The sequence below is a fragment of the Sus scrofa genome, chromosome 13 (genome assembly GCF_000003025.6).
Source record: "Sus scrofa isolate TJ Tabasco breed Duroc chromosome 13, Sscrofa11.1, whole genome shotgun sequence".
NCBI classification, from domain to species: domain Eukaryota; kingdom Metazoa; phylum Chordata; class Mammalia; order Artiodactyla; family Suidae; genus Sus; species Sus scrofa.
Genome location: NC_010455.5, coordinates 38,791,796 through 38,816,221, shown reverse-complemented (window position 1 = coordinate 38,816,221; position 24,426 = coordinate 38,791,796). Strand labels below are relative to the sequence as shown.

At 42.9% G+C, this 24,426-nt stretch overlaps 1 protein-coding gene across 3 annotated transcripts in view; it reads left to right on the top strand.

Annotated features, from left to right (window-relative positions):
• Window positions 1-24,426, top strand: part of ARHGEF3 (Rho guanine nucleotide exchange factor 3) — a 342,982-nt gene that overhangs the window by 109,378 nt on the left and 209,178 nt on the right. For all 3 annotated transcript variants that reach the window (XM_021068992.1, XM_021068994.1, XM_021068993.1), the window contains exon 3: window positions 6,775-6,841. In XM_021068992.1, coding sequence (XP_020924651.1) covers window positions 6,775-6,841 — 67 coding nt within the window. The remainder of the gene's footprint in view (window positions 1-6,774; window positions 6,842-24,426) is intronic.

Sequence of the window (24,426 nt, the reverse complement as noted above, 5' to 3'; positions counted from 1 at the left end):
ATCCTTAACCCACTGAGGGAGGCCAGGGATCAAACCCGAAACCTCATGGTTCCTAGTCGGATTTGTTAACCACTGTGCCACGATGGAAACTCCCTATTACTATTTTTAATTATAAAAATTTTCACCCATATAGCTAAACATAGACTATTACAACATTCACCTCTGTACCCCCATATAGACTTAATAGACAGCAACAATGTGCCTTGTTGGCTTTAGAATTTTTGTAAGAATAAATGAAACCTTCCAGGCAGAGAAGAAGCCTTATGTGTGCCCCACCCAGTCCCTCTCCTTCCTGAGAGGGAATCACTGGTGTGCAGGTGATACAGCTCCTTATCTGCAGCCTTACATTTTTACTATGTATATATGCAGCTATAAACAGTGTTACTTTGTGCATTCCAGGTAGGATCATAGCCCATCATGCATCTGTCTGCAATCTGGATTTTCATTCCTTTTTTGGGGAAGATTTTTCATTAATATATAGTTCTATATGGTCTTAATCACAGATATTTTAGTTGTCCTATTTTACTTCCAATTGCTTAAATGTGTTGGAGTTCTACTTCTTAACTCTGAACTCTCTATCTTTGGTGGAACAGTCTGTATAAGATTGGATTGATCTATGGGAGTTCCCATTGTGGCTCAGAAGTAAAGATCCCGACTAGTATCCATGAGGATGTATATTCAATCCCTGGCCTCAGTTGGTGGGTTAAGGATCCAGCATTGCTGTGAGCTGTGGCTTAGGTCACAGTCGTGGCTGGGATCTGGTGTTGCTGTGGCTGTGGCGTACGCTGGCAGCTGTAGCTCCGATTCGACCCCTAGCCTGGGAATCTCCATATGCCGCAGGAGTGGCCCTAAAAAGACCAAAAAAAAAAAAAAAGATCAGGTTGGTCTATTGTTTTGAAAGTTTTATAGATTTCATCAGCAAAACTGTCTGCCCTGGTGCTTTCTTTTTTTAAATTGGTTATAGAGCTTTTTAGGCTTTCATTTTCTTCTTCTTTTTTTTTTTTTTTTTTTTTTTGATCTTTTTGCCATTTCTTGTGCTGCTCCCATGGCATATGGAAGTTCTCAGGCTAGGGGTCGAATGGGAGCTGTAGCCACCAGCCTATGCCAGAGCCACAGCAACTCAGGATCCGAGCCTCATCTACAACCTACATCACAGCTTACAGCAACACCAGATCCTTAACCCACTGAGCAAGGCCAGGGATCGAACCCGAAACCTCATGGTTCCTAGTCGGATTTGTTAATCACTGAGCCACGACGGGAACTCCTTTCATTTTCTTCTTGAGATAGTTTTGATAAGTTATATATTTTAATGGAATGTATGCATTTTAAGTTGTCAGATTTAATGGCATCAAGTTGTTGATGGCATTCCTTTGTCATTTACTTGGTGTTGTATCTGTCATTCTGTACCCTGATCTGTAACAGTATTTTTCAGTGTTCTCCCCACCCCCAGCTTGATCAGTTTTGTCAGCTCTGTCTATTTGGTTTATCTTTTCAAAGATCAGTTGTTTACCTCCTGCACTTTGAGCATGCTTTTCCTGTGGCCTCACCTACAGTCCCTTTTCTCATCATCTGGTTGAGTCTTTTTTTTGGCTTCTCAAACCTTGATTGAGCCACTTTGGCTACAACTCTTTCTTTTTTTTTTTTTTTCTTTAAATACTTTCCCTGTTAATCTATCTGTTGAAAAACTCACCCGCCTTCTCCCTCTCAGTTTTTGGTCTGGTTGTCCTTCTGCAAGTTCCTTAAAAGCTAGAACTGCATCTGTTTTGTTTACCACTGTCTCTCTAACATGGAGCATTGTACCTGGTATACCATAGGTACTCAGTAAGTATTGGTGAAGAAATTAGTGGGTGTGAATACATAAATAGATACAGCTACATCCTCCAGTGGGTAAAGGCTGTCTTTTCAGGAGGTGTTCTCAATAGGACTGTTGCCAAAAGGATGCAGCTGGTGCTGAGTGATTGTACCAGCTGAGCATTCTGAGGTTCAGTGATTCTTTTTTCCTATAATTCATCAGGTAATAAATAGCTGGAGTTGTAGCCATGGCATGCATAGAATGAAGCTGAGTGTGACTCAGTGAACCACAGAGACATGGTACTGGCTAGTGCCCTTGTACTCTCTTAAGGAAACAAGCCAAAGTGATGAGCCTTCTGTTCTGCACACTCCCTCTTTCCAGGGAGCTTCTCCAGGAAGAATTGGGTTTTCACCTGACTAAAGACCCACACTAATTGGGTTTTAATCCTCGATGAGGTACCAAGAAACAGAAACTAAAATACACTTAAAGCAAAAGAAACCACCACATATTACGTGGTCCAGTCAGCATACAAATACCTGGTACTGATTTCTTTTATAAAGTGTAGCTGTTTGGTTTTCCTGGTAATGCCATAGTTGTCTTCATGGGGAGAGAGAGGTAAAACAAAAGAAAAGAAATCCAAGGAAATTTTGTTAGCAAGATGCTCTGAGTTGAGAATTAAGATATTAAAATATTTACAATATACACAACATGCTGGCAAAGGTGATAAACTTTGAAAAGGAAAAAAGGTCGTAGTGGGACCAGGAAATTAGAATGAGAAAATGGGTCTCTTTTCATGATTACAGTATACTCATATTTGTGGCCATGTTGTTGTCACCTAACAAAATATTCATAGCACATTAAAGCCTTTGTTTTATTTTTACTTCTGTTTTAATCCACTCTGTAAGAATTAGATGTAAATTTCATTATCTCTCCCACATGAGGCCTTGCCAATGATAATATCTCCTTTACTGGGTTAAAGAAGATGCCTTCTCAATAATAATAACAGCTAATTTGATCAGCTATTAAGTGCCAGACCCTCTGCTAAACATTTATATAGTACATTAATTTAATGTTTCAGTTTCGTAAAAGAGATTATTATCCCCACTTTCCAGATGAGAAAGTGGAGGCTCAAGGGGAGGAGAGAGTAGGTAGCCTGGTTGAGGTCCTCCAGCATGAAGGGAGGGAGTCCCTCTTGGGGCCCTCAGTTGGCTCCACTTTTAGCCCTCACAGTGTAGGCAGCAGAAGCAGCCTGAAAGCCACACTCCTGGCAGATGCTGTGGAAAGGGTCATCAATACTCTTCTCGAGGTGATGGGAAAGAGCCATATTTGTTTTCTCATGGTGGGAAAATGCAGCATGTTGTTAACTTGGCAGCCTGCTGCTCCTGAGCTTATGCTCTCTGAGTCCAGCCTCAGAGACACACACCTCAATCTCTGCTCACTCCCTAAATGCACCTGGAATCCTGGTCTTTCTGTGGGCATTTCTCCATTTCTGCTGTGAGCTCTCCTGAGGGTGGAGAGTTTATAACTTTTGTTTCCAACCGTCCCTAGGGTTGTAACCTCCTTCCTGACAAGAAGCTGTGCCTCCCCTCTTGGCAGTTTCTCTCCTGCTCCTCCCCCAGCCCTGGCTCCTGCCAGCCCCTCCATGGAGGTGGAGGTGGGGGTGCATAATTAGCGGTCAGCATTGCCCTCCGGACATCTGTGGATGGGCTGTGCTTCCTCACAACGTGTGTACACACTGTGCACAGACCTGAGCCACTTAGGGGCTTGAGGACTGGACAACTCTAGGGAACGCCTCCTAGCCCTGTTACAAAGTCCACTGCACAAAGCCTTTTTCTGTAGAACCAAGTGCCATTTTCTCCCTTGCGTTTTTGCTGACAGTGCAGAAGAAGTTGCTTGTAAAACAGAAAAAGTACACCCAGGACAGGCTGGACCCGGCTTTGATGTTGAGATGCTGTCCTGTCTGCGCCCAGTTTCCTCAGTGGTTTCACCAAGGAGCCTTCTCAGAAGTGTGTGTTGTGTTTCCCGACTCCTTCCTGTAAAGCCACGTGGATGGTAGCATTTGGCTGGGGAGGTGGAGGAAACTATCAGGAGACATATGATGGCAGATTCGATTGGTAAAAAGGACTCCACCAAAGTGACTGATCTGGAAGCCTGGCTGGTGGTGCAACACAGGGGTGGGGGAGGTAACAGTTAGGGATAGCCATTTTCTCGCCATCTTGGTAGGTTTCCTGGTAGTTTCCCCAGCAGAGAAGGGTGCTTTGAGTTGCCCGAGAGTGCCCTGGATTGAGAGATTTGCTCTGATGCCTTTTCTTTGCCTTCCAGGCCTCTTTAGTGTGAGGCCCTGCTAAACTGGTGTCCTCCCAGAAGGAACCCCCATGCTGCATTCTTCCAAAAGCACGGAAGCCCTGTTTGGTGGGGCTTCTCTATTTGAGAGGGGCTACACCCTCTGAATCTGGATTCAGATGTAGCTGGGTATGAATCCCACCTTGGCCACCTACCTGCTGTGTGACTTCTGGCACGTGGTTTAAACTCTCTGAGCCTAAGTTTATCCTGTCTGTAAAAATATGGTAATGATAATATTCCCATTATACCATAATGTTATATATTATATGAAAAAATTACAAGGTTAATGTATTATTTAAGTGTATGTAATGCCATACATATAAACGTATAGAATATTTATATAACACCATTATAATACTACCTGTATATCATGTATTAACATTATAGGATAACATAATAACCCATCTTATTGTTATTGTGAGATTTAGATTGTGTAGGCAGAGTATTTAGAACAGTCCCTGGCACATCCTGTAACTTAATCACTGTTAATTATTGTGATTGTCATTTTCTGTGGATTGTAGTGTATTAAACAGGGGCACATTGACTCAGAATGTTCTGGTATATGTTGTTGCTTTGGAAGCAGTGAAGCTCATCAAATAATTAGGAGAGCAAAGCTCAATTTAACCCAGGAGTGGAATCTAGGGGGAAATGTTGAATCTTAAGGGTTTTTTTCTTTTCTTTTTTTAAGGGAGAAATGTCTTTTCAGAAGAGCTTAGACCAACATGTTACTTAATAAGAGAAGAGTATTAAATCTAAATAACCACCCACCTTTTCTCTGTTTGTCTTGAGATGTTATTAGACTGGGTTTTTATTGTTGTGGGTGTGGGTGAGGCAGAGGAAGGGGGATGGATATAAAGACACATCAGGCAGAAGTTCCCATCTGTTTTGCTGAGTTGTCCCAGCTCTTCTGTTCAGTTCTGTGTCCCTGTTTGAAGGCTGTCTTTGGAACCAGGCCTTGGGGGATGGAGTGGCACCCTGCTGACATCTGTTGAGAACTTAGCAGGGACAGAACTGCAGTTAGAACCCTTATCTCATCTTGACTCTGTGTACTGGGTGCTATTTCTCCTGAAATAACAGGACTGAAAAACAGGAATGTGAATGCTCAAGAGCTTAAGCCTCGGGTTCATGGTCACACAGCTAATAAAACACCATGGGATTTGAGATCAGACACCTGAGACCACAATTCTGATTTCACCTGTGTGATGAGAGTTGCATCACTCTCCTTAGGTCTCCCTTTTCTCTCCTCTTTCTTTTCTTTTTCTTTTTTTTTCTCTTTTTAGGGCTGCACATTTGGGGGTTCCCAGGCTAGGGGTCGAATCAGAGCTGCAGTTGCCAGCGTACACCATAGCTCATGGCAATGCCAGATCCTTAACACACTGAGTGAGGCCAGGGATCAAACCTCATCCTCATGGATACTAGTTGGGTTCGTAACCCACTGAGCCACAACAGGAATTGCCCCGTTTTCTTATCTTTTGAGTATGATAATGCATCTCAGCTCCCAGTGTGAGTCAGTGAGTTTGGCTACATGAAGTATTAGCATATATTGTTTTAAGTACTCAATACCTGCCAGCTGCTGCTCTTATAGAATTATCTTGTATTTTGTTTATCTCTTCCCAGTAGAGCCAAGCTAGATTTTTTATCAGGCCCGATGATTTTTATCAAAGGGTGCACTTGTCACTATAAGCATCCTCCTTTGCATTCCTGCTGACTGTGACAGGGAGGTCCAAGAAAAAGTTGTGGGTATTAGGTTAAAAACCAACACCACCAACCCCTGGTACATCAGTGACTAAAACCTCAGGGCAGGTGCAGGGTGGGCCTTTGTCAGAGATACTCTTCAGTGAGGTGGTACTTCAAGTAAACATGACAGTTGAATATCCATATCGACAGACAGCATTTGGGGAAGGAGTAATGTATCACTCTGTAAACAAGCTGTGAAAGGTGTCCCTGTGGATATGTTGCCAGCTACAAAATAGGATTCATTTTACGAGACAGAAGTAAGGTTTTTCTGGTTCGCTGGGGCTGCCCAGCCTCCTTGGTGTATCTCTCCTTTTCTCTACTGTTTACCTGCCGCTTGTGTAGACCCAACTTAAAGCTGCCTCCATCACATCTAAGGAGCATGATTCGTGTGGAGAGATGAGTAGGTGAGTAAGCCAGTTCCAACTTGTTAGGCAGCGGCCACATGTCCTGTCCATGGTCCCTTTAAAAGTCTGGAGCTGGAGCGTGGCCTGCGTGGAGGTGCATGAAAGTGCAGGCACTCCCCAGCATGTGAGCAATGACGGGGGTTCCTAGGCTGCAAACATCACCTGATGGCATTCCCTTGAGGACCGTTTCTGTGTGAGAAATACAGCTTAAGGTTGGGAGCTTGATCTAGCTTTTTGAATTTTAGATTTTCTTTTATTTTTTAAGGGTGAGGGATTGACTATTTCAAGAGACTCTGAGGCTTTCCTCCTGGGGGGCTAGGAAGGAGTTTGGAATGAGTTTGGCTGCAAAGATTGCAGACCTGTAGAAAACTCCAGCAGCCTCATCTGCCTAGGCCAGTTCTTCAAACATCTCTCTTTTGATAAAGCTGCGTCTGAAGTTAGTGATTGCCTCTGAAGAGCCGATGAATAATGAATGTATTGTCTTTTGTCCTCTTTCAGGCCTAAACGGCAGCGGCAAAACAACTTTCCCATGTTTCCATCTCCTAAAGCCTGGAATTTCAGAGGGGTAAGTGTTTTCCCTGGACAGTCCTAGCTGTCATGTGTTGTGTTCTGGATGCTCCAGAGAGGAGACTGCCAAGGTTGGCTTCTCTGATCAAAGTCTCCACTGAGGAAGCTTCTGTACTTTATCACCTGGGAAAGTCATGTTTGCATCAGCACTTGTGGTGTAATTAAAAAAAAAAAAACTAAGTGGTTCAGTAAGCACCACCTGATGGTTGCTTGCCATGTAGGTCTTGGGTTACTGAAAGCATCTTATGAAGAAGCTAAGAGGTGGCAAGGTTGACAAAATGGGGCTGGTGGCTGTTTTCTTGGAAACATGGAGAGAACCAGTACACAGTGAAGGAAAAAGAAATCCTAAATGTACAGTCTGTTTATATGTAGATTTTTTATTTTGCTTTACGAAACAGCCTTTAAAGGGAATCATAAAGTTCTCCCAGTCACAAAGCCATAGACCCTGAGAGATGTAGGAAGGGTCAGATTTAACCTCCCCTTGATGCAAAGTTCTCATCATTTATGTAATAATAATAATAATAGTCAAAATGTATGGAGTTTCTTCTGTGTGTTAAAATAAATTCTAGCTATGACCTCAAGAGCAAGTCCCTTGCATGTGTAGAAAATATTCTGAACTCTTTTTCATAGCAGGCCTTTACCAGTGTTGTTCCTTCTGCCCAGAACACTGTCCTCTGCTGCCCAGCACCACACTCCTACACACATTGCACTGGCCTACCCACTTTATCCACTGGATCTAAGCCTTGACATCATCTCCTGTGGGAAGGCATCATGACCACCCCGAGTCTAACCCAGGGATACCTCCTATAGACCCCTATACTTTTACTGAATTTAAGATTGAAAGCCCCAAACATCAAAGAACTTACCATTGTCTTGTTCACTGCCATAGTCCCTGGGCCTAGCACTGTGCCTGGCACATACAGGCTTAATTAATTTGATGCATAAATGGAATGAATGACTGACTAAATAAATTTCTCACATCCATCAGACATAAAATTCACTTCAGATTATGTTTCAAGTCTTTAGTCTTTTCAGCACTGTTTTTACTGGTTCAATTCATCTTGAATATCCTATATATATCGTAGTCATATTCCCCAAGTGTCTTTTTGCTTTTGTTTTGTTTTGTTTTTTTGGCTGTGCCCAAGGCATGTGGAAGTTCTTGACCAGGGATCAAACCCATGCCATAGCTGTGACCAGAGCCACAGCAGTGACAGTGTTGGATCCTCAACCTGCTGAGCCATAAGGGAACCCCTCCAAGTATCTTTTCAAAAATACAGATCATGGTTCTTTTTGGCTAAATTTTCAGCATACATGCTTTTCACTGAGTACAAAAAGAAATGTGTAGACCTCTTAAGTAGATGTGCATGTCTTCCTGAATGTAGGTTGTTCATGGTTTTTTGGATAAGACCCCCATTTCTCAAAGTATGTTCAGTTGGATGATCATAACCATTAAGTGAAAGAAGACTTCTGTGGTCACATAAACCTGGGACATCCTGAGGGTACTAAGTTTAATATGTTCACCACTGCAGGACTTCTCAGAGCCTTTGATGGGTTGATGTGCGTGCAGACTGCATTAAGGAGAGCTGATGGAGTTAGTTTGGAGCATTTCCCCCTTTGTTGGCAAAATAGTTTGTACACACTTTGAAACAGTTGACTTTTGTAGTCGATTTTGAACTGTAGAGACATTGAGCCTTCTATGAACAAGTTGGCCTTTTTGAAGGTGTTTATTTTCTCTCCTTCTCTAACCTCCCTTGAGTGTACCTTATCCTTCCTTCTGATTCAACAGTGGCTACTAGCCAAGGATTGGGGTACATGTAGAATTTGTCCCGAGTTTGCCTGGGACTGGCCAGGTTTTGGCACTATAAGCCCTGTGTCTTGGGAAACTTCAGTCCTGGGCAAGCTGGGACAGTTGATTGCCCTTCCTATGACCATGAGACCTATTCAGTTGTTTGCCCTTGGAAAATGTTTTGTGAATTTTTGAGCGCAAGTCTGATTTTTCTAGAACTTGTTGCTGAAAAGGAACCTGTTAGAGGCACACTTGGTTTAGGGACCTTCTTTCAGGGGTAGTTTAAATGGTACCCGGTGCCTTGCAGGGGTAACATTTATATTAGTAATTGGCTGCAGGAGAACAAATGAACAAATTGCCCCTGGTTAATTGCAGTCAAGTAGATGACAGAATCTAATGCTTTGTTGACTTCAGTTTCCTATCAGCCCTCAAATTCTTAGCCAACTTGTAAGATTTACCCAAATAGCTTTAATAGAGTCTCTTAGGTCAGTTGTGTTGATCTTGGTCTCCTATCTTTGCTTTGATTTCTTCTAGCCCCTGCAGCTTCTTGGTAAAGTTAGACAATCTGACCTCAAGACATACCAGAGGGAGACGGTTCAGGGCCTGGTCAGTTGCCAGATTCCTCTGGGCCCAATTCATCTCTCTGTCGCTTGGAGCATAATCCTCCACGGCATGGTGGGGGTGGAAGGAAACACTGTCACTCCCAGCCAGGACATGCTCTGTAACCACCATTATGGTAATTGAAACTGAAGAACAAGAAGCCCCCAGAATGCCACGGAGAAGACATTGGAGGCACTATCCAGCTGTCACAGTTTCTATAATGACATGTGACTCTCAGGCCTGTTAGACCGAGCTATGCATGCTGTTCTAGGGCAAGGCACGAGTTCTGTGCACATTTCATTTTCTTCTTTCTTTGGAAGGGATGGTTTGAGAATCCCCATGCGAGCAATTGTGGCAGAGAGAACTGTTAGAAGCACTTGCAATTCTATTCCTCTTTAGCTTGTAACAAAAAGGATTCCTGTGTTACTTCACCCAGGTCCTGGACAATTGAGGGTTTGGAGGATGGGGGTGGGGCGGAATGAATAGGAAAAGGCAAGAGAAGAAGGGACCACATGGCTCTGGATGAGCAGTCAAGAGGGAGACACATGAGGGAGCTGAGGAGGAGGCACAAGGGGAGGAAGGGGGTGGTCAGAGTCTTAAGGAGTAGACGTTTTGAGAAAAGAGAGAGATGTTTCAAAGTAATCTTAAGGAAAGGCTTGCTGAGTGAATTGTATTGTAACACCCTCTTTGTGTTCCCCAGAAGCTTTCACTGCAGATCTGCATGAAGCTACATTTGTAGTTTTCTCTTTATTTGGGCAAGAGTTTTTGGCCGCAGAGAGTCCTAGGAAGGGCTGGTGACACTGGGCTGACACGTCCTTTCTACTTACCAAGAAGTGCATCCCTTTCATGAGGTGACGCTGTTAATTATACCTTGTGTCCTTTGGTTCCCATGCTCGTCCTCTAAGAAGACAGGGTTCCTGGGTGTTACCAACCCTCTGGGACTTCCTCACCCTCCTGGGCAAGGGGTGGTGCTGTGCCATCTCTCGCAGGCCGTGGGTGCTGTGGATATGCTCGTGGAGAGAAGCTAAGAGGGTGGTTTTGCTTGGGATGGTTACAGTGGGAACATCATGAGCAAAACCAGAACAGAGTCGGGGGAATAAGCAGCAGGACCCTCAGAGGCGGGGTCCTGGGAAGTATCTTGCTCTGAGACAGAGCCTCTGAATCTGGTTAGGACAGCACTGAGCTCAGAATTTCCTCCTTTCCTTATGGAGAGATTTGCTACAGCTTCTCCAGCAAGCTGAGAGAGTCACCAAGGTGGACTCGAAGGGGAAACTCACCCCCAGAAATGTGAAAATCTCCAGAACACAACTCCTGCCACTGCCTGTAGTTAACTAGGAAATACTTAACAAGACCTCCTGTGTGCGAGGCATTGTTTGAGGTACCAGAATTGAGATTTCAATGAAATATCAATCAAATTTTAGGGCCATGCTGGTCTTGCCTCTTGATCCACTGCCTGGTTTTGACTCTTGCCTAGGCCATTTGCTAAGAAATCTCTGAACTCTGGGAATTTGGAAAGGACTTTGAACCTTGTAACCTTAACCATTTAATTTTCAGATAAGGAAAATAAGGTTTAGTGTATTAGTCAGGACTCTTCTGGTTACAAATGATAGAAACTCAAAATAAGCTCAGGTGGAAAGGGGAATTGATTGATTCAGGTGACTGAGGGGACTGAGATGGTAGGCTTCGGATAACTGTATCCAGGGGTACTCTCTCAGTTTGTCACTCTTGAGATTTTGGTCTTATCTTCTACTGCATGTGAACTTTTTTTTGGAGGGAAGGATTACCACAAATAGGAAGGAGAGGTTTATGCTTTCAGAATCCAGATGGAAAATCCTATATGACTCTGATTTCTCTGGTTCTGGGCCCACAGCTACACTTTGGCCAATTGCTGTGGTCAAGAGCATGGACAGACTTTGGTCACATGCTTCTCTGAGGGACCTGGGTAGACAAGGTTTCATGACTGACAGTTCTACTAGGGCCACTGGAGGTAGGGAAGGGACATTTGCTCCAAGGAAGAGTTTTTTTTTTTTTAATTTCTTTTTAAAATAAAAGGTTAATAAGCATTTATTCAATCACATAGACGCAAAATTGAATACGACACAATCTTGGCAGTTCCCCTCGTGGCTCAGCAGAAATGAACGTGACTAACATCCATGAGGACACAGGTTTGATCCCTAACCTCGCTCAGTGGGTTGAGAATCTGGCACTGGCGTTCTTGTTGTGGCACAGCGGAAATGAATCTGACTAGGAACCACGAGGTTGTAGGTTCGATCCCTGGCCTTGCTCAGTGGGTTAAGGATCCGGTGATGCTGTGAGCTGTGGTGTAGGTTGCAGATGCGGCTCGGATCCTGTGCTGCTGTGGCTCTGGTGTAGGACAGCTCTAATTTGACCCCTAGCCTGCGAACCTCCATATGCCATGGGTGCGGCCCCAGAAAGAACATATTGAATAAGACATAGTCTTGATTTTGTGAACCTTAGCATCTAGTAGATGTGTATGTTAGCAAATTATTTTATTGGAGTTCCTGTTGTGGCTCAGTGGGTTAAGAACCCAGGTAGTACCCAAGAGATGCAGGTTCGTTCCCTGGCCTCACTCAACATTGCTGCAAGCTGCTGCTGTAGGTCACAGATGCGGTTCAGAACTACCATTGCTGTGGCTGTGGTGTAGGTTAGGTTGGCAGCTGCAGCTCTAAATCGACCCCTAGCCTAGGAAATTCCATATGCCGTAGGTGCAGCCCTAAAAAGAAAAAAAACAGCCAATTATTTTATCACAGCACAATGTCAGAGTTGGAGGTGTACGACAGAGCTAATTAACAGAGGCTAGAAATAAAAGGTCGCTAGACATCATACTAAAAACTTGTATTTTCAAATGACCCCTGCCCTGGTTACATGGCATAGATAATAAAAGTGCCATCCCCGCCTACAGTGTCTGGCACCCTCATCAGGGAGAAAGGACTAACCTTCTTCATGGGGGGTCCCGATATCTGGGGGAGTCGGTGGGTACTTGAAATTGAGTGTAGGGTCTGGGAAGCATGTCACTTTTTTTAGGGCAAAGGTCCTCATTTTTAGCCACCCTTGTATTTATTTATTTATTTATTTTTGTCTTTTTGCCTTTTCTAGGGCCGCACCCTCGGCATATGGAGGTTCCCAGGCTAGGGGTCGAATCGGAGCTGTAGCTGCCAGCCTACACCACAGCCATAGGAACTCGGGATCCGAGCCGCGTCTGCAACCTATACCACAGCTCACGGCAACGCCGGATCCTTAACCCACTGAGTGAGGACAGGGATAGAACCCACAACCTCATGGTTCCTAGTTGGATTTGTTAACCACTGCGCCACGACAGGAACTCCTAGCCACCCTTTTAGAGTTCTTCAATCCATGTATCTATGGATACAGTTCTAATGGTAGAAAATACAGTTATGTATGCGAGGCATTTGTAAAGAGATTGATTTTTAATAGCCTCTTGAGGCTTATTCATCCTGCTGGGGTTGAATATGGCTTTTTTTTTTTTTTTTTTTTTTTTTTTTTGGTCTTTTTGCCTTTTCTAGGGCCACACTTCTGGCATATGGAGGTTCCCTGGCTAGGGGTCTAATTGGAGCTGTAGCTGCCAAGCCTACGCCAGAGCCATAGCAACATGGGATCCAAGCCACGTCTGTGACCTACACCACTGCTCACAGCAATGCCAGATCCCTAACCCACTGAGCAAGGCCAGGGATGGAACCCACAACCTCATGGTTCCTAGTTGGATTCGTTAACCACTGAGCCACACTGGGAACTCCCAAAAATGGCTCTTAATGGCCTTGGAAAGGGACATTTTCACATAGACTGGCATACTCTCAGGCCCACTCGACCTGTCCTGCCCCCGACTCCTTCCTGCATGGATCTCTGGCCTTCTCCTCCCTTCCCCAAGCATATAGTTTCCAGCTCACCTCTCTTCCTTGGCACTTTTGGGGTACATATTTCTGTCATTCCTGGCACAATTAATGCTCCTTTAGATATTAACCTCCTTCTCCAAGGAAGAGATTGGCACCGTTACCAAAAGGAGTCTGGTTACTAGTCAGACAGAAAACAATGCTGTTGCTGCTGAGGGCCAAAGCCAAGTAAATGATTAATGACAGCCTACTGTACAGCACAGGAAAATCTATTCAGTGGTTTGTGGTAAACTATATGGGAAAAAAGAATGGGTATATTTATATGTATGACTGATTTACTTTGCTGTACACCTGAAACTAATGGTAAATCAACTAAACTCCAATTAAATTAAAAAAAAAAAAAAAAAAAGCCGAGCAATCAGGAGAGAACTGCGACTTCAGACAGTAAGTTCTCTGCCTGCTCCACACTTCCTGACCTAATCCAGGCCCTGTGTTTGGAAGTTGGCAAACCCTCAGTTTAGCTGAATGTTTCTTGAAGATCATCCTGAAAAGCTCTGAAATTCACAGCTTATTAGATTAAGAGGGTCTCATACTCTTAACACACCTGGCCCAGTCAAAGTGTACTGTGGCCTCATCTCCCTTTTGCAAAAGAAGGCAAGCATGGCTTTCTCTTCTCTCGTAGCTTGTTTGAACATTTACCTACATTATTGAACATCAGCTCCTGGCAAAGCCATGGCAGTCACACATGGTGGATAGTATCTGTTCCATTTCAAAGAGGAGGAAACTGTGCCCACATCTGCTCACTTGCCTGAAATCACAGCCATAGTAAGTGGCAGAGCCAGCGTTTAAACCCGGGGCTTTTGTCCCCAGGATGTTAGAGCCTTTTTTTTTTTAACTCGGGATCTGAGCTTTGTCTGTGACCTACACCACAGCTCACGGCAACGCCGGATCTTTAACCCACTGAGCGAGGCCAGGGATCGAACCCAAAACCTCATGGTTCCTAGTGGGATTCGTTAACGACTGAGCCACGAGGGGAACTCCTATTTTCTGGATTTATATACGGAAGCGGGACTGCTGGATCATATGTTAGCTCTATTTTCAGTTTTTTAAGGAACCTCCATACTGTTCTCCATAGTGGTTGCACCAATTTACATTCCCACCAACAGTGTTGGAGGGCTCCCTTTTTTCCACACCTTCTCCAAGATTTAGTATTTGTGGACTTTTGATGATGGCCATTCTGATTGCTGTGAGAGATACTTCATTGTGGCTTTGATTTGTATTTCTCTAATAATTTGTGGTGTTGAGCATTTTTCTATGTGCCTGTTGGCCATCTGTATGTCTTCTTTGGAGAAATGTCTGTTTAGATCTTCTGCCCATTTTTTGATTGGGTTGTTCATTTTTTCTATATGGGGTTGTATGAGCTGCTTGTATATCTTGAAAATTAAGCCCTTATCAGTTGTATCATTTGCAAATTTTTTTTGCATTCTGGGGCCTGTCTTTTTATTTTGTTGATGCTTTCCTTTGCTAGGCAAAAGCTTTTAAGTTTCTTCAGGTCCCATTTGTTTTTTGGTGGGTTTCTTTTTTTGCTTTTATTTCTACTGCCTTGGGATGCTGATCTAAGAAAATGTTGCTCGGGAGTTCCCGTTGTGGCGCAGTGGTTAATGAATCCAACTAGGAACCATGAGGTTGCGGGTCTGATCCCTGGCCTTGCTCAGTGGGTTAAGGATCCGGCGTTGCCGTGAGCTGTGGTGTAGGTCACAGACGCAGCTCGGATCTTGTGTTGCTGTGGCTCTGGCGTAGGCCGGTGACTACAGCTCCGATTCGACCCCTAGCCTGGGAACCTCCATATGCCGTGGGAGCGGCCCAGGAGGTGGCAAAAAGAAAAAAAAAAAAAAAAGTGTTGCTGTGGATTTCCTGTTATGGCTCAACGGGCTAAGAACCTGACTAGTATCCATGAAAACACGAGTTCGATCCCTGGCCTTGTTCAGTGGGTTAAGGATCCGGCATTGCCGTGAGTTGCCATGTAGGTCTCAGATGCAGCTTGGATCTGGCATTGCTCTGGCTGTTATGTAGGCCAGTAGCTACAGCTCCAATTCGACCCGTAGCCTTGGAAGCTCCATATGCCACAGGTTCGGCCCTAAAAAGACAGACAGACAGAATAAAGGAAAGAAGAGAAATATTGCTGTGAGTTATATCAGAAAATGTTTTGTCTGTATTCTCTTCTAGGAGTTTTATGTTGTCATGTCTTATATCTTTAAACGATTTTGAGTTTATAATAGATGACTTTTTGATGTGAGATGCCCCTTCAAAAGGAAAAACTCTCATTTCCGCTTAGTCCTCTTGTCTCGTTTCCCTTCAGATAGTGGAGAAGGCAGCCTGTGAGAGATGCCGACACCTGTGAGGAAAAGCCCATGTCATTGTCAGTCTGCTGATACCAAAAATATTCCGGGCACATTGAAGCTCATTTTTAGATTCAAAAGCAGTTTCTTTTTTTGGTCATATGTGAGGTCTGTGGGGACATTGCGGCTTGTATGCCAGCTGTAATGCCAGCGCAAATGTACTTCTGAGGCAGAATTTATAGATGCCTTTGTTTATTCTATGCTGTTATCAACTCACTTATTCCCTTTTTGTTCCAGAGTTGTACACGGTAAAAGATGCTTTTGACTGTGGTCTTTTAGATTATTTAGGAGATCATTTTCCAAGTGATAGAAATTCTACTTAAATTAGCCTAAGCAAGGAGAGTTTTAAAAATTATAGGGGTCTCAAAAATATCTCATGGAATGTAGCAGGACTTCAGAAGTCCCTGGAACCAGGTACCAGAAGCCCATGAGGCTTACAAATTCCTCTGCTGTTTGCTGCATTTTCTCGGCAGACTGACCTCCTCCATTTCTCCATATTGTGGAAATGCAGCCATCTGCTGAGTGCAGCCTTTTCTCTCTCAGAGCCAAAATTACTGGGGCAAGGGTACTGGGGCATTGATTGGCTCATCTTGGGTCAGGTGGATACTCCTGGACCAATCAGCAGTGGTCACACAGTGTGAAGTTCTGCTATACCACTAGGGTGGCTCCTATGGCAACCATGGTAACATAAAAAAACTAGAAGGGGCAGTTTCCAGAAGAAAGGACCAATAGACACAATTCTTGTCTACAAAAGTCATCCCCATCTTTCATCGCATAGTAAAGGGTATTCATTCCTGATTCCCAGGGGCTTACTCTCAGGTAAACAAAATTTCTAACTGCTCTTCTTCCATATTTGGTTAGAAGTAGTCCTTTTAGTTATTGATATTTTTTTTTTCATTTCTCACAGTCTGATCTGGAAACAGGAATAGACAGCTCATAAGATGTAAAACATAATAGTCCTCTGGATTAATCAAAATAATAGCAGATCCTGGAAAATCATGTTCTGAAATGGCTAAGGTCATTTCTGTACTATTGGAAAGTATTGGTGCTCAGGCAGGAATTTTAAATAGAAGGTGGCAGAGAATCAGTCTCAGTATTGCTTTGTGGTTTGTTGCCTTTATGACTTTTCATGGAGCTATTTATTTTTCATTCTAATCAAATTTAGTCTTTGTTAGACAAACAATATCATGGCAGTGATCTCATTACCTCCTAAAGGCCCTCGTGCCTTGAGAAGGTGTGGGAGGGGGTGGTGATGTTGAGAACTGAAGGGATGCACCAATTTGGAGAATCCCTTTTCTGAAGCTGAACCTTCCCCCTCAGTTTTCCTTTATGTTGCTTTTCCTGCCCACATCAGAAGCTGAGGACATGAATTGAAGCCTCTTACATGGGGGTTGATATTGGTCCTGTCACTGACTTTTCTTCTTTCCCATTGGTTTCTTCCTAGTCACAGTAATGTAGCCTATTTAATGGATTGGATGGGGCTTAGCTCATTGTGACTCTAAATACTGCCTCCTCCTCTTCTTTAAATGCCCAAATCACATTGTTCAATTAACTAGTAAAACATAGTAAGAAGCCATGAGGGGCAGGGCAAAGGGGAGATGAGGCATGTTAACATACAATAGAAACGATGCAGGTGGGTGGAAGGATCCCGCTTGAATCCCAGGGCTCACAATGGCAATATGCCCACCTACCCCAAGTCCTGCATTGGCCTTCCCCATTGATACTGTGGTTGCCAGGACCAGAGTTGAAGTGCAAGCAAGAGGTCCACAGACTGAAGGTGCCCTGGCCAATGACACACACTTGCCTTATAAAGACTCTGGTATCAACAAACATACTTGGTCAACAGCAGCAGTTTGCCAATTGGCCCAATGAACAACTGCCTAATTTCTATTTTATTTGTGTTTCTTGGCAGAAGGCACATGGAGCCAGAATGGGGTGTCTCCAGTGGGCAGCCAAATTAAGGCCTCATGTATATTAAGGGCTCATATATATTTAGAGCCTCTATATAGTTAGTATCTCACTGATGCATATGTAGTGTTAACATTTATAATGGGATGCCTTATGAATATTAGGTATCTTTTGCTCCTTCTACCCTTTCCTATCTGTGTTTACCACACATGTGTTCTATTTCCTAACCACTTCTTTATACTTAAGTTATTTGTATTATTGAAGATAAGTACGTCTTGCAAACTCATTCATCTTTGGTACTTGACGTAAATATCCTCTAAAAGCAAATGCTCATTACAACTTGGTTGCATAGAGCTTATTTTTAAGTGGGCTGCCCAATATAGGCCCAATGATGGAAATTCTCCTCTTAGTTGATTTTTGCACCTCCCACATTTGTCATCCCACTCTGCCATCCAACTCTGGAAACCTCAATGAATGCAACTCCTGGACTAGGCTTTTTGTGCATGACTGTTTTTTTTTTTCTTTTCTTTTCTTTTTTTTTTAGGGCCGCATGTATGTCATATGGAGGTGCCCAGGCTAGAGGTCGAATTGGAGCTGTAGCTGGTGACCTACACCACAGCCACAGCAATTCAGGATCCAAGCTGCACCTGCAACCTATATCACAGCTTACGGCAGGGCCGGATCCTTAACCCGCTGAATGAGGCCAGGGATCGAACCTGCATCCTCATGGATGCTAGTCAGATTCGTTTCTGCTGAGCCATGACGGGAACTCCTGTGCATGACTCTTAGTGCTGACTTTCACATGGTACTGGTAGTGAAACCAGCTGGATTAGATGCTGCAGCAGCAGCTTGGACCGCCATGGCCCTGACCTCCTGGTCAACACACGTTCAGGGAGAAGGAAACCTACCATACAGCAGAATACTGCTTGTGCACAATGTGCTTTTGTATCCTCAGGTCTGATTTGACCTTACAATCATTTGGAAAAAAGAGGGAATGAAGTCTGGTTACTTTTTTATGGACAGATGAGGACTTACTTTATTTATTTATTTATTTATTTATTTATTTATTTATTTTTGTCTTTTTGCTATTTCTTTGGGCCGCTCCCGCGGCATATGGAGGTTCCCAGGCTAGGGGTCGAATCGGAACTACAGCCACTGGCCTACGCCAGAGCCACAGCAATTCGGGATCCGAGCCACGTCTGCAACCTACACCACAGCTCACGGCAACGCCGGATCGTTAACCCACTGAACAAGGGCAGGGACCGAACCCGCAACCTCATGGTTCCTAGTCGGATTCGTTAACCACTGCGCCACGATGGGAACTCCAGGACTTGTTTAAAATCATAGTTTAAGGTACAATAGAGTTTAATCGGATACACATTTAATTTATGCAGGTTTAACTAAACCTGCCATAGAATAAAGAGTAGGGAAAGAATTTATGACTTGGTGTTAGATGGGCTGGTGAACCTGCTTTTCCCTCTGTTAATCGCAGTGGGGTGATGGTGATTCTGGACGCTGCTGTGAGCTTTTTGTTCTGCCTTCTGTGGAAAGTAGCATAATGTCTTTTCTATCAAAGGAAATCTTGGTTACTCCATTTTGCTCTGGTTTCGCCTTCCTGTGACCCCCACCCCTCCCCTTTCCCTCTTCTCCCAGTAACAGTGTGTTTCAAATTAGCCAACTGGGAAGAGTGTGCACCCTGACCTGACCAATGGGAAGGGGACAGGTACATCACCTGCGTTAGGGATAAATAGGGGAGGGTCCTTTGTTTGGTGCACACACTTTTTGGAGTGCCCGCGCCCTTCTGCAGAAGTAAGGAGCCTTGTCAAGATTTCTCCTTGTCCATGTGTCTCACTTTCTGACACTGACGACCTGAGCCAGAGTTATTATAATTTCCAACACTTCCCCCTAAAAACAAGACATAGCTTCATCTGGGGCTACATTGAAGATCTGTGTACACTATTGATTCTCACGGTGAAGTAGGAACTCTTGAGTGTGGTTTATTAAGGGCTTGTCAGGTGTCACCTGATGTCTTCCTAAGGGCTTTCAATGATTTTTATTTTTACTACATGTCTTATTTTTCAACTCTTTTTTAATGAAAAAATTTAAATATGTGGAACCTTGAAAGATAAGTGCAGTGAACACCCACCATCTAGAATCAACAATCGCTAATATTTTGTCTTACCTGTTTATATATTTCTAGCCATTTATGCAACTCAGCTTTGTTTTACTAAATAATTCCAAAGTGAGACAGTCATGATACCTCACTTCTAAATACCTCAGTACGTACATACTAAGAATAAGGATGTTTTCCTACATTACCAAAGCTAAGAAAGTTACTATTAATTCCTCAACATTCAGTCTGTATTTACATTTCCTCAATTGTCTTTTATAGTTGGTCCCCCCCCATATCATTCAAGGACCATCCGTTGCATCTGGTTGGATTTGTTTTGTTTTTATCCAATTGAGAACTGCAGTTTCATTTGTTATTTAGTTCTTTTAATCCCTTGAATAATCCCCTCTTTCTCTCTGTCTCTTTTTAAAATGACATTGACTTTTTGAAAGAGCAGACCAAATGCTTATGGAATGGGTCTCACATTTTAATTTATTTGATTGTTTACCTATGGTGTCATTTAACTTGCTCCTCTGTCCTTTATATTTCTTACAAACTGGTAATTTAGATCTAAAGACTTGGTTTGTTTCAGGTTAAGCACTTTGGGGCAAAAAAACATCCTAAGGGATGCTGGCTATTTGCATTCCATTAAGAGACACAAGGTCAGTTGTTGGTTATTAATGGTGGTAACTTGTATCTGGGTAGCTGCTGATGACAGTTCAATCCCTGAATGAGGAACTGTAGATTCCTTGGTGGATATTTTAGACAGAGGTCTTGGCAAAAAGCAGGCATGTCCTTCCACTACCTCAAGAAAATGGCTGTTTAATAAGAGGATTACAGTTGCAGAAACCCAGGATTTCTCTCTGTGAGTCGGTTTTCATTCTTTCTGTTGTGTAGGTCCTGCTCTTGGCATCTTCTCCTTGTTGGTGGTGTTGTTGGGCTTGTCATAATGCCAGGTGTCATCCAATCTGACATGATCTTTCAGCAGCTCTTTCTCCCAGAGCTCACAGGATAGTCTCAGTTGCCCCATCCCCAAATCCCTAAGACAACTCATTGCTTCAGGTCAACTTTCTTGGGGTGGGCCTCACAAGTGGTGGCCAGGCTGCTGGCTGGCTCCTAGAAGGGCTTTCCTCCCCCTTGGCCCAGTGAGCTGTGGCCAGAGATTCAGAGTCAAAGGAATCTGACATCCACCAGCTTGGGCAAATTAATAACCCCATTGAGACTCAAATGTCCCCATCTGAAATGTGTATCTAACTCATAGGGTTCTTAGGAAAGTTTTAAATCATTTGTGTCAAGTATTTCATACTAGGTCTAGGTCTGTGACATAGTAGGTCCTCAATAAATGCTTTTTTTCTTCCTTGCTTCTGCTACTATTATCTTATACCTACTCAGCAGGGACTGTGGATATCATTGGGGAAAGTGGCACAGATATCCTGAAAAGAGAATGTGGGGAAGATAACCTGAAACATTTCTGGTATAGTAGAAAAGATTTTCATTTATCTAATACTTCTTCCTGTTCTAGGGTTATCAGTTCAGGCCTTGGGTTATGAGAAACATTCTGGACCATTTGCTCTTTCACTTATATGCCATTAAATTAAAAAACATACCTGATGTATATGGGACTATGCATCAGCTTGTAGGGAGGAAAGAAAATTTCTTGTGTAAAAAAGCTACTGAATAAATTTTAAATATAGTCTGGATATATTCCTGAACATTCTAATGTGTTTCTTCTGATACGGATTGAGTTATGGGTCAAACCTTAGGTATCTTGTGCAGTTTTTTGACAGCGGATTCAGTTCTGAATTTATTTTGCTCGTGTCTCTGTGTGCTAGGCGTCTCTCCGTACTGTCGCAGACTGGTACATCATACTGGCTGTTCTTGGCTTCTTACCTACAGCACCTTAGTTGCCCCATGAAGACATCCAGCAAATGCTTACATTCTTTTCATGTTTGTGGTCTTGATTACATTCTTATATGTGAGAAAAATCAACATTGTATTTTAAAGGATAAATGAATATTCTGATACTGAGGGAATATTTGAAATTGTTGACCCCAGCAGGCCTAAGAATTGGAAATTTTTCAAAGTGTTGTTTTTCAGCTAGAGAACTAATCAGCATTTTGAAAAATGGTAACTTTAAATGCTCGTGAGGGTGCACATGCTCTCATGCTCTCACTGATGTTCAGTGGTGTTGTTCCTTGATCATCTGGAAAACTGTTTGTGTCAAGAATCATAAATGTATTTATGGCTGTTGAGCTAATAATTCCACATCTAGGAATTTATCCTAAAGAAGTTCCCAGAGATGTGGGTTAAGATTTATGCACAAAAGTGTTTAGTGCAGCAGTTATTATAATGATAGGAAAAAAAAGGTAAAGTCTAAATGTCTGATCACATGGAACAGTTGGTATAAGTTGTGTTTTGTCTATGTAAGTACATGCTATGCAGCCATAAGGGGATGTTGAAGAAGAGTGTTAATTCAGGAAAAATGTTTATTGTTATGGTTTTAAAAAGCAGGGAATGAAATTGTATATACAGTAATGATCCTGCTATGAAAAAAAAATGACTTAAAGGACTGAAAGAAAATGTGCCAAAATATTAATAATGATTTCTTCTCTGAAAGTGAGGTTGTAAGCAACATTTTATTCCTTTGTTTTGACTTTCCCAAGTTTCTACAAGGTGCATGCATACTTTTTATAATTAAAGAGAAGAAAAATTGAGGTGAGAAGACAAATATTTGAACTGTAATTTTCAAATGGAATCTTAGGTTTTAAGGTTTAAAAATAAAAAATCATCCACAAAAGGCAACAGGAATAAATCTGAGTCAGAAACGCAATGAATTGGCCTAAATCCCATGGTTACTTAAGATGGAATTTTAAAATATGGCATCTATTTGTGGAGGAGTTTCAAATGTGAGAACTTGGTAAAGGTGAACCTGGAGGAATTTTGTCTTCCTTTTCTAACAACAACAAAAAAATCCATAAATCTTACTTAAGGGGAGGAAAGCACCTCAGTAAGAAGGAATACTGTGTACTCAGCCGGGAGAGAAATCACAGTTCTAAAACAGGCATCCCCAAGAGTTAATATTCCAAAGAATTAATAGGTAACCAGTTGTATCTTCCTGAATTGGGGGTGCATTATCTTTATGGGTTCTGGCTGATGGCTTGGGACAATACTATGGAATATTACTTTGGGAAATTTAGAGAAAAATACCTGATATGGCAGCCTGTGTGTTCTTCCTCTGGGGTTTAATTATTGAATCTCTGAGGATATCGATTGCAAACTTGGCTTAAGAATTTTGGGGTCGGAAAGATACTTGGCTTTTAAAAAACACTCTCTGCCTCAAAAGTAAGTTTCCCATTGTGGACTTTGCATAATGAAAATCAAACGTGTTTTTCTTGGGTTAGATCTTTGCCAGGCATTAATCAGTTTATCACTAAATTCTAAAGCTTCTCAAGGAAGGAAAAATCTTGAGTTTCAGACTGGAATGGTCTTTTCAAGTCTACAGAATTGATACAAATGGACAAGATTTGCTGTTCTTGAAACATAATAAATCTTCCCACCGCCTATTCTTATAGTCTTTTTTTTTTTTTTTTTTTTTGCTTTTTAGGGCAGCTCGTGGGGCATATGGAGGTTCCCAGGCTAGGGGTCGAATCGGAGCTACCGCTGCGGGCCTACACCATAGCCACAGCCACGCCAGATCTGAGCCTTGTCTGCATCCACACCACTGCTCACGGCAACGACGGATCTTTAACCCACTGAGCGAGGCTAGCGATCGAGCCCACAATCTCATGGTTCCCAGTCGGATTCGTTTCTGCTGCGCCACAACGGGAACTCCTATTCTTACAATGTTGATGTCATGCCTTTTTCCCTTCTTTTAAAAATATATTCATCTCATTATCCAGAGTGACTAAGAAGCCCTGCATTTGTGCTGCTCACTAAAATGCTTGTCCTCAATTTGCTTTTCCTTTTCTCCCAACACCCACTGCTCAGGAAGTGGCTGTCCCATCTTGCTCCATTCGTCATTCTAACGTGGTCCATCGAAGTCCCTCCATGGAGCCTACCTAGTCCTTGAACATCATCTCTCTACCTTAATAAATGTCTTTTTCTCTTCCCTTGTCCCCATGCAGTTTTTTTCCTATTTGGGGATTTTGCTTTAAAGGCTAATGTTGTCTCTTATATCTCTTATGTGTAATTTTATGTTATTTTATGACAGCAAACTTCTTCAATATATTAACAAATATTTCCACTACCCAACTTAAAGGGTAATTGTCCAAAAGTGCTGGGGCCAAGAATAGGAAAGAAAAATCCTTACCATGAGACCATAAACAGGCAATACAAATACGTCAATTGATTTAGTTTTAGTGGGCCAAGAATTTGTGTACATGTGTGTTTGTGGAAGAAACTCAAAGTTGGCTTTCAGCATGTTCTCCACTCAGCTGCCTTCTGTTTCTTACATTTGACCCTGGTTTTATTTCTAGAGGAACTCAATTTTGAAAGTCTCTGGTTTAGCAATAGGAGAAGATAGAAACATTTTCACCTGTTGTTGGTTGTGTTTATTTAAACAAACTCATGCAACTATTGTTGCTTACAGTCACTGGGCTCATTTCTGCTGGCCTGGCAGGGTTTATGTTGGCAGCTGTGAGGAGATGCTATCAGCAATTCATTGTGTACTGTTTGCTTAACGGAATAGGGCAGCCAGCTCCAGCCAGTTAAAAAAACACATGTGTTGGATTAGTTGGATGATTTTATTAAGGTGCCTGTCTGGTTGGGAGAGTGCAGCCTGTGACTGAGGAGGCAGTGCTCAAGTTCTTAAGAGGCCCTCAGCCACAGCCAGTGGGCTGGGGATGGTTTGTTCGCAGCCTCTTAAGCATGCTGCACCTGCAATGGGGGAAGAGACGTCAGTGATAAGAATAC